This window comes from Chionomys nivalis, chromosome 7 (genome assembly GCF_950005125.1).
Source record: "Chionomys nivalis chromosome 7, mChiNiv1.1, whole genome shotgun sequence".
In the NCBI taxonomy this organism is placed as follows: domain Eukaryota; kingdom Metazoa; phylum Chordata; class Mammalia; order Rodentia; family Cricetidae; genus Chionomys; species Chionomys nivalis.
This window is the reverse complement of record NC_080092.1, coordinates 10,066,110-10,083,163: the sequence shown is the minus strand read 5'-3', so window position 1 is coordinate 10,083,163 and position 17,054 is coordinate 10,066,110. Positions and strand designations below refer to the sequence as shown.

The 17,054-nt window shown below is 47.8% G+C and overlaps 1 protein-coding gene across 4 annotated transcripts in view; it reads left to right on the top strand.

The window, feature by feature from the left end:
• The first annotated feature begins 844 nt into the window (after window positions 1-844).
• Mgrn1 (mahogunin ring finger 1) overlaps window positions 845-17,054 on the top strand; it is a 49,201-nt gene continuing 32,991 nt past the window's right edge. For 2 of the 4 annotated variants that reach the window (XM_057773484.1, XM_057773486.1), the window contains exon 1: window positions 845-1,105. In XM_057773484.1, coding sequence (XP_057629467.1) covers window positions 1,018-1,105 — 88 coding nt within the window. In that variant the 5' untranslated portion in view covers window positions 845-1,017. The remainder of the gene's footprint in view (window positions 1,106-17,054) is intronic. The other 2 variants (XM_057773485.1, XM_057773487.1) reach the window with 2 other exon arrangements.

The window sequence follows — 17,054 nt, the reverse complement described above, 5'->3', positions numbered from 1 at the left end:
AGTAAGGCCTGTGCAGCTGACCTTCTCTGCACCCTTGCAGACCCCTTTGTGGGAGGAGCCTAGAGGACTTTGTTCAGGTGTAGTCCATTCTACTTTGGACTATGGTGAATATGCCAGACGCTTCACCTGCTGCTATCCCTAGCTGCTCTGGCACAGCAGGTTCAAGTTGGGAAGCATGTCTAAGAAACTCAGTCCCTTATCTAAAAATCATAAAAACAGATTTCTTGGCATCCTTACTGAAGTGTGAGAGTCAAAGCCAAGGTATAGTGGCAGTGGGTATCCTGATTCTTTTGAACTTGCTTTACTTGCAGTCTGCCCTGCTTTGTGCCTCAGATTCCCTATGTGTAAAATGGGGAGAAGTCTGTGTTCAGTGGGTGCTGTAAAATTACGTACCTATTGCAAATGTCTTGACCGACAGAGATGATCTGGGTTTTAGCCAAGACCCAACCAAGTTCTGCATTCCTCTAAGAGCTTGGCGGCCACCCAGTTCCAGACAGGTAAAAGGTGTTCCCTTTGCGGCTGGGGGACGGGAGAAGAGCTCGGGAAGTGGGGAGAGCCGCTGTGGTATGCAGAGATTATCAGACTGGGTTGATGTGGGAGACGCTGGAGCTTCCACAAGTGTCTACCTTGGATAGAAAATGAAGGGACTGAGGCATTCTGGGGTCAACATCCATCTTGGCCTCAGAGATTAGCATCATCTGTGGGCGATACCCCCCTCGCAGCATGGACTTTTTGGTTTGTCCCGTCGTGGCAGCTCACGTGAGGGTCATCTGGGAAGCACAGTGCGCACGCGCTCCGTGGTCCTGCGCGCCAGGCCGGAGCAGACTCCATTTCCCCTGGAGCTGCGGGACGGGGCGGGGCGCCAGGCTAGGCCAGGGCGTCCGGGGGCGGGGGTTGTGGGGAGGTGCTGCCGCGGCGGTGGACGCGCCTCTGTGCGGCCTGCACTGGGCCATGTCGGTGTGAGAACGCCGCAGCCGTCACCCCTTCCTCTCCGACCGGCCAGCCGAACTGCACACCATGGGCTCCATCCTGAGTCGCCGCATCGCGGGCGTGGAGGACATCGACATTCAGGCCAACTCAGCCTACCGCTATCCCCCGAAGTCGGGTGAGCTTCCGGGGGCGCGGGCTGGAGCGGGGGCTGGGGACACCAGGAAGCTTGGGGACAAGACGAGCGAGCGCCCTGTCCTGCGGCGGACCGTCCTCCTGTGCCCCTTCCTGGTACCTGTGGAGTCTGAGGCGTGGCTGAGGCCCTGGCTATCCCAACTGGCCACTGTCGCACCCTGTGCGGCCCCTTCCTAACTGGTGACCTTGGACCAGTTACTTTGCACAGCCCTACACAGCTTTGGCATCTCTGGGATCAGAATGCGGTGAGGACTGCCTCACCTCCCGGGTTCGCAGGCTTTGGAGGCATGAAAACCGGCCCCGGATCGTGACAACTCTTTCGGATTTGGACCCAGGCTTTTCTTCCTAGCGTTCGGGTGCGGGACACTAGTATTTGACTCAGGGAGATGATCGATGGGGAGCTACTGGGGTTCCCCCCTGGAGGACTGGATAGTAGTTGGAATGGTTGGAGAGGACTATCGAACTCTGCCTTTTTTTTTTTTTTTTTTTTTGGTTTTTCGAGACAGGGTTTCTCTGTGGTTTTGGAGCCTCTCCTGGAACTAGCTCTTGTAGACCAGGCTGGTCTCGAACTCACAGAGATCCGCCTGCCTCTGCCTCCCGAGTGCTGGGATTAAAGGCGTGCACCACCACCGCCCGGCAAACTCTGCCTTCTTGTTCAGGGCAGACACATAGATTATTGGAGCTGGGACCAACATCAGATATGGGCTCCCAGAGGAGGCTTGCTCCTATCCTATCTGTTTCCTCTTGTGTTTTAAAAAATAAATAAATAAATATAAGGACAGATCTTCTTATGTAGCCCAGGCTAGTTCAACTCATTATATAGCTGAGAGTGATGTTGAACATCTGGTCCACCTGCCTCTACCCGTACTATTTTGCTCAATTTTATGAGATGCTGGAGACTTGAATTTAGGGCATTGTGCATGCTAGTCAAGTACTCTATCAACTTAGTCACATTCCTAGACCTGCCTTGTTGTTGTTGTTGTTTTGTTTTGTTTTTGTTTTGTTTTAAAGACAAAAGCCCTGTTATGTAGCTCTGTCTGGCCTGGTACTCACTGTGTAGCTGATCTCAAACTCGAGGTAGTTCTCCAGCCTTAAGCTTCTGGTGCTGAGATTGCTGGTGTGCCCCACCATACCCAGCAATGCGTGTTGCCCTGATAATGGATGCTTGTGGCTGAACAGAACTTTAGCTACATTTATTTCTATACAGTTTCCGGAGGGGGGGGAGGCTAGAACACTGAACCTATCACTGGCCTCCAAACAGGCCTTTAGGTCCAGTCTTTTGGGTGTCCAATATGATGCTTGCTTTTCAGACCAACTAGACCAGATTTCCTTCCTGTGTGGTCCAAAAGTATCTGCTTCCTTCAAACATTTTGGGTGAAACTTCAAGACTTGTTTTGGCCTAGGGAAATGCATTTTAAGCCCATTTTTCTCTGGTATGTCTGATGTCCTCTCAAGTTTGAGAGAATACTCTGTTCATGTGAGGTTCTGGGAATTGTCAGGATGTCCTTCATGAGTCTCCAGTACAGGCTGTGTCTCCAGAGGTTCCCTTAGAGACTTTAAGGACTGATATCTGCATATCAGTTTCCCCTTCTGTAAAATGGGTTGCTAATTTATAGTGCTAGGCACTTAAGGATTCTTCTGCAAATGTTAGCTACTTTAGCTACTATAACTGCTTCAAAGGTAACTAGGTGACTGACCAGACCCTAACAGTATTTGGCAGTTGGTGTAACAGATACTGGAAAGCTAGCTTACTATGGCACGCCCCCTCACCTGACACCTGAGTAGTCTTAATGTCCCTTTCTCAGGCAGTAGGACAAACAACAATGTGTGGCATATGTGTGCATACAGATCCACTCTATCAGGCATTCTGATTGCTTATGGTACTCGGCCAACAACCCCAGAATATCTTAGCCAGCTGTGGCACAGCAGCTGAAATCCATTGGCCACCTGGGCTTGACTGGGCTGCCATTCATATCTCTGAGTTCTGGGCCTGCCCAGTTTAGAGATTTTCATTTGGTGTGCGTTTGGTACTGGGGCTGGCACCTCGGAGTGCTAGTTTGTTCCATAGCCTTCTAGACAACTATGTAGACAATGTGTCTTTCATTGTTATTCATTTAACATGGGAACCTCAGGATCTTGGTGCATGAACTGGGGATGACAGAAATGTTGAAGAACGTTTGAGGGGTGCTCCCATGAATCAATCATTCAACTTTATGAAACTGCCTTTTCAGACTTCTGCTGGTTTCTTGATTATTTTGAGGAGAAGGTGATAGTTTTTATTTTCTTCCTTCCTCCTTTCCTTTCCTTTTTGTGTTTTTGAGACAGGGTTTCTCTGTAGCCCTGGCTGTCCTAGAACTCGCTCTGTAGATCAGGCTGGCCTCGAACTCAAAGTGATCCATCTGCCTCTGCCTCTTAAGTGCTGGGACTAAAGGTGTGTGTCACAACCTCCTTGAGTCGTTGTTTTCCTTAAAGCTGTTTGTTTAGGTGGTGCAAACTTTTAGTCATAGCTCTATGAGACAGAGGCAGTAGGATCTCTATGTAGACTAGGCCAGCCTGATCTATACAGCAAGTTCCAGGCCAGCCAAGGATACACAGCGAGACCCTGTCTCAAAAACAGTATCATTTTTATTTTGTGTGTGTCTGTGTGCTAAGTGCATGCAGTGTCTGTGGAGGCCAGAGGAGGGAATTGGCTCCTCTGGACAGAGTGTTGCTGTCTACCATGTTGGTCCTGGGAACTGAACTTGGGTCAGGTGCAAGAGCAACAAGTACCTCCCCCGCTCCACCCCTCAAGGTGGGGTTTCTCTGTGTGGTCTTTCTTGGGGGCCTTCCAACTCACAGAGCTCCTGTGCCTCTGTCTCCTGAGTGCTGGGATTAAAGGCAAACACCACCACTGCAACAAGTACTCTTAACTGCTGAGCCATCATTTGAGCTCAAGCAATAAAAAAAAATTTTTTTAGATGTATTCATTTTTGATTTTATGTGTGAATGTTTTGTCTGCACCATGTGAATGCGTGGTGCCCGAGGAGGCTAAAAGAGAGTGTTGGATATCTTGGAACTGGAGTAAACCACCATGTGGTCCTGGGAATTGAACCCAGATCCTCTGGAAGAGCAACAAGTATCCCTAACCACTCAGCATCTCTACAACTCCCCAAGTAATGCTTAACTTCTCATGTGGTCCAGTTTTCTTCCTTAGGGAGTTTTTCATGTGCTGTCAACAATGCTGAACTTGAATTCAAATATATCTGCTTTGTTTTCATCCTGTTTGTTCCACCCTGAGCAGCTTTGTTGAGGTATAACTTGTGTACCATATAACTGATCCATTGGAAGCATGAAAGGATTTTTCTTTTCTTTCTTTTTTTTTTTTTTTTTTGGTTTTTCGAGACAGGGTTTCTCTGTGGTTTTGGAGCCTGTCCTGGAACTAGCTCTTGTAGACCAGGCTGGCCTCAAACTCACAGAGATCCGCCTGCCTCTGCCTCCCGAGTGCTGGGATTAAAGGCGTGTGCCACCACCACCCAGCCGCATGAAAGGATTTCTAGTAAGTAGGTAGATTGTTCAGCCACCATAACCCATTGTGACCTTTCTCTCCCCACAGTTAGTCTGTACCTGTTTGTAGTCAGTCTTAACAGCAGAGTCAGGGTTTAGTTTTCTGCTTTGCATTTTTCCTTTTCTGGACATTTCACATAAATAGAATCATACAATCTAGAGGTATTGTATCTTTGGCTTAACATAATGATGATATCTTCTGGAGACTACTGTTCATTAGGTTGGCTTGGAATTTTCTGTGTAACCTGTGCTGACTAGAACTCAGGATCCTCCTGCCTCAGATTCCAAGTTCTGGAATCCCTTCCCTTGAAGGAACAACCCTGTGTGCTTAACATTCCAGGTTCCCCTGCTGCATATCTGTGAGCACAGAGATGTCTGTGCCACCCCTATGTCCCTCACAGCCTGGAGTTCTCTATGTAGGCCAGGCCTTGGAACTCATGAAGATCTTTACGTCCTAGTTGCTGGGATTAATTTAGTTTTATGTATATGGGTGTTTTGTCTACGTACATTTTGTTGTTGTTTTGTTTTTCAAGACGGGTTCTCTGTGGAACAGTCTTGGCTGTCCTGGAACTCACTTTTGTAGACCAGGCTGGTCTCGAATTCACTGAGATCTGCCTGCTTCTGCCTCCCAAGTGCTGGGGTTAAAGGTGTGTGCCACCACTGCATGGCCTATATGCATGTTTGTGTACCACATGCCTGCCTGGTGTCCGTGGAGGCCAGAAGAGGGTGGCTGATCTCCTGGAACTGGAATTATGGACGGTTGTGAGGTACCATAGGAGTGCTAGGGATCCAGTCCAGGTCTTCTAGGAAAGCAGCCAGCTCTTACCTACTTAAAGATTGAGTCATTTATGTTAATGTTTTGCCTATATGTATGTGTGTGTACCACATGTGTGCCTGTGCCCCTGGAAGTCAGAAGACGTGATCGTTTGGAACTGGAGTTAGAGACTGTCATGAGTCACCATTTGGTCCTCTGTGAGAACAAGTGCTCTTAACCACTGCGATACCTCTAACTCTTTGGTTTGTTCGATAGATATTTTGTTTTTGTTTTCTGATAGAGTTTTATTTTGTAGGCCATCTGGCCTGGAACTTAATACATCGCCCATGAGGCCTCTCTCCCTCTCTCATGGATATCCTCCTGTTTCAGCTTCTTTCCTTCTGGGATTACAGATTGGATGGCTCAGTTTAGCAGTTTTTCAAAGTGAATAATGCTTTTGGATTAAGTTTCACAGGTTCTCTTTACCTTGGTGGGTGGTGGCGGTGAGTTTGTGCATGTCATATGCATGCTTATAAATGTGTGTGGGTTTCTTTTCTTTTTTGCTCTCTGCCCTCTATATTGAGGCAGGATCTCTCACTCGAACTCAGAACTGGCCAAATTTGGCTATTCTAGCTGTTCACGTTGCTCTGGGCATACCCAACTCTGCTCCTGTGTTCACCCAGCCTTTACGTGGACACTGATCCAAACTCTGGCCTTCACATTTGCCATGCACCCCTTGACCCACCGAGTTGTTTTCTCAGTCATCCTAATTTTTTCTGGTTTAAGAAAGAGTGATGTCGTCGGGCGGTGGTGGCGCACGCCTTTAATCCCAGCACTTGGGAGGCAGAGGCAGGCGGATCTCTGTGAGTTCGAGGCCAGCCTGGTCTACAGAGGGAGTTCCAGGACAGGCTCCAAAGCTACAGAGGAACCCTGTCTTGAAAAAATCAAAAAAAAAAAAAAAAAAAAAAAAAAAAAGGAAAGAGTGATGTCTGAGAATAACTTGCTGGAGTTGGTTCTTATACTACGTGGGACCTGGGGATTGAACTCAGGTCGTCAAACATGGTAGCAAGTTGAGCCATGCTGCCATGTCTTCATTTCATGTAAAGACCATCCTCTTTCCGTCAGGGGCCTCTGCATCTCTGTCCAAACTCGGTTTATCATAAATGCAAAATGGTTTATTTCTGGACAACATTCTCTCCCTTTCCTTTGTAATTCTTTCCCAGTGTTTCTCAACTGAGACAGTTTTGTCAACCCCCTCCCCCCACTTCCTGAGGCTTGCATTTGGCAGTGCATAGTTTGGCACAGCCCGGGGTGTATATGTGTTACTGGCATCTAGTAGGTACAGGCCACAGGACAGCCCTCAGAATAAAGAATTTGGGGGTCCAAAGAGCCCACAGTGGGAAAGCCTGGTCTACATAATGCTAGTAGCAGCACATGGCTGATTAATGGAGGCCAGCTACAAGAACAAGTTCTCTATAGTGGTTCTTTCTTAAAATGACTTGGGATTCTTTATGTGTCCGTAGAAATTGTATGTTTGTCAATGTCTACAAAAACAGTTGGATTGGGTAGAGATTATGCATCCATGTGGGGAGAATGGCCATCCTTATGCTGACTATTTATACTCATAAGCATAATAATCATCTCTTGTGTATGTCTGTATAGTTTTATTGCACCCCTGAGTAGGCCTCTAACACAGGCTGGCCTCAAATTCATTATCCTCCTACCTTAGCCTTCTGGGGTATAGGTGTGTCATGCCATGTCTGGCTCTACATCTATTTAAATCTTTAAAAATCTTAGGCCGGGCCGGGCGATGGTGGCGCACGCCTTTAATCCCAGCACTCGGGAGGCAGAGGCAGGCGGATCTCTGTGAGTTCGAGACCAGCCTGGTCTACAGAGCTAGTTCCAGGACAGGCTCCAAAGCCACAGAGAAACCCTGTCTCGAAAAACCAAAAAAAAAAAAAAAAAAAAAAAAAAAATCTTAGGCCGGGCGATGGTGGCGCACGCCTTTAATCCCAGCACTTGGGAGGCAGAGGCAGATTCTCTCTGCTTTGGCATTTTATATATGGAGTTGATCAAGCCACATTTGCAGATCTGTGATCTCACTGAAGAGTCCTGTGTGCCCTGTCTGCCATGGGGTGGAGAGGACAGAGTGACCCAACAGTCCTGCTATGTGTCCCTGAAGGTTCATTCTCAGGAAGTGAGTCAGACAGGAACTCAGGTGAGGGCACCCAAGTCTGGGAATCTTTATGCTTATATGAAAAGTGTGAGGTCCTTGGGACACAGGAATGTGGTTCTAACACAGGTTTCCCCTCTGACTTCTGTGAAGTCCCAGTACTCAGGTCAGCATGGTAGCAGCACCTGGAGGACTCTGCATTGAGGTCATGCGCCTGCCTACTTGGAGCTCTCTAATCAGCTGTGTCCTTGAAAATGCAGAGGCTGAGGCCCGCCCGCCCGTTTCCTCACACAGCTGGAAGGCCTCCAAGTTGAGGACCAAAGCAGGTGTGGTCACTAGAGCCAAACACTTAAATGGCCGGCATGTGGTGCCCTCTGCCTTGCCCTACTATTTGAAGAAATCACAACCTACCAGGTCACTGAAAAGAAGCAATGGAGGAGAGGTGGGGGGCTCAGACCTGTGACCTACCTTCTGGTGGTATGTGAGTTCCATTCATTGCAGTAGCTGAGTAACCCTCCATGGTCTTGGGTAGCCCACATTTCTTTCCCTGTCATCAACCTGCAGACACTGGGGCAGTTTCTGCAATAGTGTCTCCATTTACCTAGAGGTATTCCTCTTTCCTTAGATGTGTGGCACAGGCCAAGTCCCCTTGCCTTGGGTGGGGCTGAAGCCTCTGTTAGAGGCAGAGTTCCAGGACTCTACCTCATGGACTGGAGGTGTGTGCAGTGCAGTGGGAGACCTTTGTCTAGCTCGTATGAGGCCCTGGGTTTTATCCCCAGTTTTTCACATACACCCCCAAAAGTATAAAAGCTGAGGCAAAGTGTAGCCTAGTCCCTTAAGTGGCTGAGGGAGGAGACTTGAGCCTTTAAGTTCGAGACCAGCTTGGGCACCATAATGGGTTAGGTGTGGAGGTGTGCCCTTCTCGCAGTTTGGGAGCCTCTTTGTTTTCAATGCTCCCTGCAACAAATATGCCAGGGAGAGTTGCTGGTCAGTCGTATCTTACTGGGGCTCTGTTCCAATCTCACTCGGTGGGAGCCGCCAGCCAAACTGTCAGGAGAACACTGGGCTAGACATCTGGGAACAGAGGTTTTATGCCTGTGCCCACAACTTACTCTGGTCCTTGAAAGGCTGCTTGCCTCTTGTGGCCCAGCTCCCTGACGGAAACCAGGTGTAGCTTCTAGACCTCATGCCTTGAAAGCCAGCTCTCTTCAAGGGACCAGCCCTGGGCCCGCCAGAGTCTGTTTGGTATGAGTCTTGGAAGTCTTCTGGATGACTCTGGGCAGTGCTGACTCCTGCCTATACCACCTTCAAATCAAGGGTGGCTGCTCTGTGGGCCTGCCTGGTGTTACTTCAGTCTGGATCCCATGCACCTGTCTACCTGCTTGCTGGATGAAAGCAAGGACATGACTGCTTCTAGGCATGGTTGAGGAGCAGGTTTGTATTGTAGACATGAGGGAAACTACAGACTGAACATGGCCTGCAGAATAGACTGAGGCATGGCGGGTGGGAGGGGATGAGAAGAGAGCGACAAGAGAGGGGACCACGAGTCAATAGAAGAGGACCAAGAGGGCAACGAGAATGAGTAACTGAGGTGGCAGGTTTTTATAGGAAAGTAAAGCTGGGAGAAGGGAATAGGTTTTCTGCCACCCCCACCCCCAAAAGTTTCTTACCTACACAGTAAACCAGATCAAGATGAATTGAAAAAAATACAAGTTTATTTGAGCAGAGCAACTCCCAGGTGGGTTCTCCAGTCACAGAGATTGAGGCCAATGAAGTTGCACCCCTGAACTAAATAAAGCAGGGAGACTTTATAAGTTGTGGGTGAGGGGTGATGATGTGCCCACCACAGGTGTAGTCAAAAGCTGAGCACTTAGTGGGGACTTGGGCTGCCCGCGGCAACAATGGAGGAAGTTGTGATAGTCACCAAGAATGTGGATCTGAATGTTTTGGTGCCTTGTCTTTGTTCAGCGAGTCTCTGAGGGGGCGGGGCTTTTTGGATGTGCAGCTGAACAGAAGGGAAGCGAGCTCGGAGGCTGTAGAGATTGAGGGTTGGGAGTGGGATGAGGAGTGCTGAGAGGACTCAGGCACCCGTGCTGCCGGGAGAGCCTGGCCAACACGTGCTTTGCTGTATTAAACAGGCATGGCATGCTGGGCGATGGTGGCGCACACCTTTAATCCCAGCACTCGTGAGGCAGAAGCAGGCAGATCTCTGTGAGTTCAAGACCAGCCTGGTCTACAGAGCTAGTTCCAGGACAGGCTTCAAAGGCACAGAGAAACCGTGTCTCGAAAAACCAAAAACAAAAACAAAAACAAAAAAAAAAAAACAAAAAAAAACCAGGCATGGCAGTTAGTATTTGTTCTCTGTTTCCTTGGGACCTGAAATCCCAGCCTTTTGTTGATGAGAAGGGGCAACTTTGTCTCTTCTATAATTGCTTCTCAGCTGAGATTAGAGCTTTGTTGTCAGGGTGCAGGAAGGCTGCAGTGTTGGCCAAAGGCTGGGAAGGGAGGTGGGAATGCTGTTAGGGGGTCCTGGAGATGTGCCACAAAAGACCACCATCCACGTATGCAGTCAGCAAGAGCATTTATTATTTCAAGGTACCAGCATGCTGGGACAGCACATCCAACACAAAGGCAAAAATGGCGAATAGTGACCCCCCAAGAAAAGCGTGCATACTCTTTTATATATAATAAAGGAATTCTAAAAGCAGTGTGATTGTTCTGCTTAGGATTGGTTTATGCAAGTGGGCATATTAGTACGCTTCTAATTGGTTAGGGCTAGTAGGCATGGGCAAATCTGGACAAATCCCAGGCTTTGTCCTTATTTGGTTATTGCTTTGAGGTACCTGGTGTGTGTATGTGTGTGGGTGGTTGGTGGGGGATTGGCTCTGGCTTAGTGCTTGCCATTACCCTTGCACTTACTGTGGGGGCAGTTGGTGATCAATTGCCCCTTACTGTTGGGGCAGTTGGCGATCGATTGCCCCTTACTGTCGGGGCAGTTGGTGATCGATGGCCCTTTGTTGGGTCTTCCTCAGGAACTGACTTGTTCAGTTCCAGGAGGTGGGAACTGAGGCCTAATTTTTAACTGAGTTATTAGGGGCCTGTCATGATATTTGCCTGACCCTCTCAAGTGTGGGCTGAGGGACATCTATTTTACTCACTGCCCAGGTTCTCAAGAACCACCTGGGCCTAGTGAAGTGCAAGCTGCTTTGGAGCAGGCTGGGATGCAGTTTCTGAGGGAACCCTTGGGGCTGCCATGTTGTAGGAGCATTTCACACTCTTCATTTGATTGCATATCTGTTGAGATGGATATAGACTAGGGACAGAAGATAAAGTTAAGGAGCTGGGAGGAAAATATGTGTCTTGGATGTACGGCTGAAACTTCCAGGCCCATGGTCCCCGTAGTTAGGGGAGGAGAGGATTTCCAAGACCAGAGAAAGGAGAAGCCCACTCTCAGGACAGGCAGTAGAGGGGAAGCTTAGGCTGTTGATTGATAGGAATACTTATTTGGAGTCAATTTGACCCATGACAGGTGAATCCAAGTCGCAACTTGCTGAACCTTACATGATTTTTTGTTGTTGTTTGTTTGGGTGGGGTTTTTGTTGTTCTTTGTTTTGTTTTGAGACAAAATCTTGCTGTGTACCCCCTGTGATCATAGGTGTGCTCCACCACTGTCTGGTTTGCTTATAAGAATTTTTTAAGTTTACAGAAAAAGATAAAAGTTTTAGATATATTAGCATCACTACTGTTTGTACTCTGTATGGAATCCACATTGTAGAAAAAGCAGTAGACTCACCCCTTTGAGTCATAGCAAAAGCTATGGTTTTGGGTTTAAAGCATGTCCACTCTCTCCTGTCCAGAGGGCTGTAAATCTAGATTGGGTGTATGGTTTTCAGCATGCTGAAACACACCTTAAGTCTATACTTAGAAAACAGCTGAAGGAAACTTAGAATTCTGAACTTGTGGCTAGGATAGTGATTTACCAGGGCTAGAGTAATAGGTTATCAGAACTCCATTGATTTTTGTTTGTTTATTTTTGTTTTTCCAGACAGGGTTTCTCTGTGTAACAGTCCTGGCTGTCCTGGAACTTACTGTAGACAAGACTGGCCTCAAACTCACAGAGATCCACCTGCATCTGCCTACCGAGTGCTGGGATTAAAGGTGCGCCACCACCATCTGACTATTTATTATATATATAGTTTTCTGCCTGTATGTCTACTTATAGGCCAGAAGAGCACACCAGATCTCACTATGGATAGTTGTGAACCATCATATGATTGCTGAGAACTGAACTCAGGTCCTATGGAAGAGCAGTCAGTGCTCTTACCCGCTGAGCCATCTCTCCAGCCCCTTCTCTTACAGATATTACAGATTTTTTAACCATATCCAATGAATTTACAAATCCTAATAGCTTACAGCATAGTCTTAAGAGATTTTTGGAGAGCAGAGAACAAAGAAATCTTAGAAATAAAAGGTTTTTAAGATTGGAAAGTAGAGAAACCTTAGCGATAAGAGGCTTTAAGAAGTATAGAACAGAGAAAGTTGAGATGTCAGAGATTTGGGGATTGTTTGTTTGTTCAGTGGCAGAAATTGTCACCATATGAGAGAATTTGAAAATTGAGTGTGCTAATTTTTGGCCATTGAGCTGTACTGAGGTCAAGCCGTTTTTAGACAATGAGGCTTTCAAATCTCCGAGTCAGAAGAGGAAGAGAGAAAGGCCATATCTAAGGCCCGGGAGGGGTGGGATGCAGCGGGACTTCTAGGACAGGAGTTCCTTCTGGGGAGGGTTCTGGTGTCTTAGAGGACTTACAGAAGCTATGGCACTGCTGCTCCTGAGGAGGTGAACGTTAATCCAAGTCGTCCCCAAGGGGACCAAGAAATTTGTCAAAGGAGAGGTGTCCCTTTCCACATGACAGGCCCAGTAGGCTGAGCGGAGCTTTCTGGCACAGCAGTGTGGCAGAGAGCAGCAGCTCCTCCCAGTAGTGGAGGAAAAGGTAGGGCAGAAAACAGCCAAAGGGCTGGAGTGGGGCAGGCTTTGGGGGAAAGGGAGGTTTCCAGCAGTGGGGAGGACATGCCTATGGGGGCATAGCAGGCCAGAGAGATGGAGAGATTGGGTGATGGGCTCCCAAGGAGGGCATAGCAGGCTTCAGGACCAGAGAGACACTTCCCGAGTAGACAATAAGAGATGGTTGATTAGAACAGGTGGAGGGAAGAAGTGGCTGAAGAGGCAGACACTAGAATTTGGAGTGGATTTGGTGATGGCAGAAACCAGCAGAAACAAATGATCCATACATACCTTGGGAGAGTCAGGTTAGTAGCTTTGTTTAGTTAGGAGAGAGACTAAGCTCCTGGGACTGAGACTCCTATATGCTTCTCCTGGGTTTCAGCATCAGATAAAGGAAATGAGGGCAGTATGTCTCCAAGGTAGAGTGAGAAAGCTTTTATTGTAGATGTAGGGAGAATTCAGCCAGGGCATCTGGACTGGACTGAACTGTGGGGAGGACCAGGAATCAAGAGTGAAGGAGCTAAAGAACCAAGAGATTGTGTGGCCAGAATGGCTGGGTTCTGTAGGAATCAGAAGCTGGGTGAAAGGAGATGAAGCTGAGGCACAGGAGAGGTTTTAGGTTGGGGGTGGGGGTGAGAGCCATTTGTTCTCCGTTTCTTTGGGACCTGACACTTGTTTCTGGGTTGTTTTGTTACTTGGGAACATTTGGTGTATCCTACTGACTGCTTTCCATAAAGGGCTGTAGAATTATTCCATCTGCCCTGCATGCAGCCACCTCCTGTGCCCAGCAGCTGGGGCCATCCTGGAGGTTGTGGAAACTTACAGAAAATGGCTATAAAGGCTAAGCTTGTGGAGACAGAGGAGCTAGAATCTTTTGTACTCAGTGTTGTGCTTGACTTGATTTGCCATTGTTATCCCTCCTTCATGCTCGGAGTTGGGGAGCCACAGGTATCCTTCAGGCAAAAAGAGTGTGGGTAACATTACTAGAAGCGTCTTCACTTGCCAGAGTTCCTCTGCATGCTCGCTCCTGCCTGTCCTCAGGGTGTCCTGAGTGAGGTAAGGTGATGACTGGGCCTCTTGTCTCTAGTCTGCAGATAAGTCAAGAGCCCTTCTAGGGGTGACTTCCCTCGCCTTCCTGTCCTGTCAGCATCTCTTCCCGTGTTAGGTTACATAAAGGTTTGAGCCCTAGAGAGGAGTAGACTGGGAGCTCCTTCTAGAGCAAAGAGAAGTCCTGGTCTGTGTGCACTTATGGATTCAACCCCGGGGCCAGTGAACAGTTCACTGTAGCGGGGTGGATTTACCCTTGACAATTGGCAAGCTGTAGGTCTGCTGCCCTCACTGCCTCCCACTTAGCAGGAGGCCTGGAGCCTGGGTGTGGGGTGGCTTTCCTGACAGCACTGTTCTTCTAGGACCTATGATGTTTTGATCTTGCAGGTTGCATCATGGAGCTGGGTTTAGGGGCAGTGTGTCAGCACTTTGTGGACTGGCAACACCTGTCCTGTGAGGGGTCAAGAAGAGTTTTTACCAGGCACAATTAGTATGCTTTCTCATGCATGGCAATGATCTTTTTTCTGCCTTTCTTGCTCCCTTACAGGGGTGATGATCAAAACCATCCAGCAAGTTGATGCTCCCTCACTGGGCCCAGGAACTGCTGGGTTTCTTAGAGTATGCACACTATGAGGCATTGTCTTGTCACTTTGCTTGAAGGACAAGGGCACAGGGGGACAGTGAGCACATCTCATTGGCTGTATGACCTAAACTCATGACCTCTCTGTGCCTCTGTCTCCTCTGTTGTCAAACATTGATCACAACATCCTCTGCCTTCCCTCATTTGGTGTGTGTTGAACTCTAATTGCATAGGCCATCATAGCAGAGGCATGCTGTGATTCAGGGTTGTTCAGGGAAGATTGGACAGTGAGCAGCCTCTAGGTGGTTGAGGTTGACTTCACTTCAGAGTTCAAGGCAAGCACAACCTGTTGGACTAGAGGGCAGGAGGAAAGCTAAGTAAATAGATGGGAAGGGAACATAGGGCCAGATGCAGTGACATTTTATTCCACCTTGGGTGCCTGGAATATGAGGGGAAGGGACTAAACTGACTGGAACCTTTGGAACGTATGGATCAGGAGTCCACATTCCTAGGATGCTAAGGTCTCAGGCAAGGTGAGAAGCACCCACATTCAAATGCAGAGCCTCTGCCCTCATGTTCAGGGGAGGGTGTGGGATGTTGAGGTGCTGAGGGGAAGGCCTTTCTGAGCAAGTTGCCTTCAGCCCAGGTCTGAGTCAAAGGCTTAGTGGATTTGGTTGCGAATGTTTAAGTAAGGGTCTAGCACAACCTGTGGGTCGCAACCCTCTGGGTCAAAAGACCCTTTCACATGAGTCGCACATCAGATATTTACAGTTCAGTTCATAACAGTAGAAAAATTACAGTTATGGAATAGCAACAAAAATACTTTTATGTTTTGTTTTGGTTCTTTTTGTTTTTTTGAGTCAGGGTTTCCCTGTGTAACAGTCCTAACTGTCCTGAAACTAGATCTTGTAGACCAGGCTGGCCTCGAACTTAAGGGATTCACCTGCCTCTGCCTCCCGAGTGCTGGGATTAAAGGTGTGCCCACCACCGCCCATCCCCAAAATAATTTTATAGTTGGTGGGGTCACCACAACATGAGGAACAGTAGGGTTACAGTAGGAAGGTTGAGAATCACTGGTTTAGATCAAGAACCTCTTCCCTAGTCCCGGATTCTCTCTGATGAGATTAAAACAGCAATAAGAACCTGAATGAATGGGTGAGAATTAGCATTGCTGTTGGTTTTGCAAAGTGTAGTGAAGTTGTTTCCCACTTCCATGTTCTTGTGATTTCCTCTGAGATTTGTCAACAGGGTTTCCTGTGGCCCTTTCCAGATCTTTTTCCTTAGCTCTCTCCAGGTTGGTCTGTACTTTTCCTTTTTTGTTTTGGAGTTGGTGTGTCCCAGATTGCCCTAAATTCCTGGTTGGGATTCCAGGACATGCTTTGTCTTTTCATTCTCTCTTTTTTTCCTTTTAAAAATTTTCGTTTTAAGCCGGGCGATGGTGGCGCACTCCTTTAATCCCAGCACTCGGGAGGCAGAGGCAGGCGGATCTCTGTGAGTTCAAGATCAGCCTGGTCTACAGAGCTAGTTCCAGGACAGGCTCCAAAGCCACAGAGAAACCCTGTCTCTAAAAAACCAAAAAAAAAAAAAAAAAATTTTCGTTTTATTAACACATTTGTGAGCATGTGTAGGCAGAGATTGCTCTTTCGTTTCCTGGCCACACGGACACAGAAACTATGGTCAATGGCTTAAGCATATTTCTAGATAGCTCTTATATCTTAAATTAACATTTCTATTATTTTGTGTATTGCCACGAGGCTGTGGCTTACCGGGTGAAGTTCCGGCACGTCCTTCTGTACCGTCCCTCCTCTACTGTTCTGCCTGTATACCATGGGATGGTTCTCAAGGGGCCTGAGATTGAAACATACTGATACTGTTTACTTTATTACCTCTTATCTTTTATTTATTTATTTTTTTTTTTGGTTTTTCGAGACAGGGTTTCCCTGTGGCTTTGGAGCCTGTCCTGGAACTAGCTCTGTAGACCAGGCTGGTCTCGAACTCACAGAGATCCGCCTGCCTTTGCCTCCCGAGTGCTTTTTTTTATTTTTCAATCCAGGGTTTCTCTGTAGCTTTGGAGCCTGTCCTGGAACTCACTCTGTAGACCAGACTGGCTTTGAATTTAGAGAATCACCTGTCTCTGCTTCACTAGTGCTGTGATTAAAGACAGGCACCACCACTGTCTGGCTAATGTGGTTGTTTCTTAAAGGACCTCTGGAGGAGGTTGGGGCAGAAGATTTCCCAACCAGATACCTATATCCTGCTTGGGGCTCTGGGGCATCTCAGCTTCTGTGTTTATTGTGCCTTCTCTCAAGCCTTCCTTTCAGACCAAGGCTACCCTTGCTGTGGAGTGTACCCCAAAGGAATAGATATTCCAAGGGTATTTAAGAGTTGGGCCATAGGTCATGTGTGGTATCAGTGGGTTTCCTTGCATCTTCCTTGCATCTTCCTATTGCATCTCTTGCTGCCCACTAGTGCAGTGCCAGCCAATCCGAAGGATCTTAGCACAGGCGAGCTTCCTAGCAGCCGTTCATGTGCTGTGAATGTGAGGATAGACATACACAGACTGTTTTACAGCTGCTCCATGGTTCAGACGCACGATTAGGTGTATAGAGGTCAGCCAGAATTGAAGCCAAGGCCAGACATGATCAGACACCGCCTTGAGATTCTCTCCCCATAGGTGCTCATGTTTACCAGCATTTTTTGTTTTTGTTTTGTTTTGTTTTTGTTTTTCGAGACAGGGTTTCTCTGTAGCTTTAGAGCCTGTCCAAGCCTGTCCTGGAACTAGCTCTTGTAGACCAGGCTGGCCTCGAACTCACAGAGATCCTCCTGCCTCTGC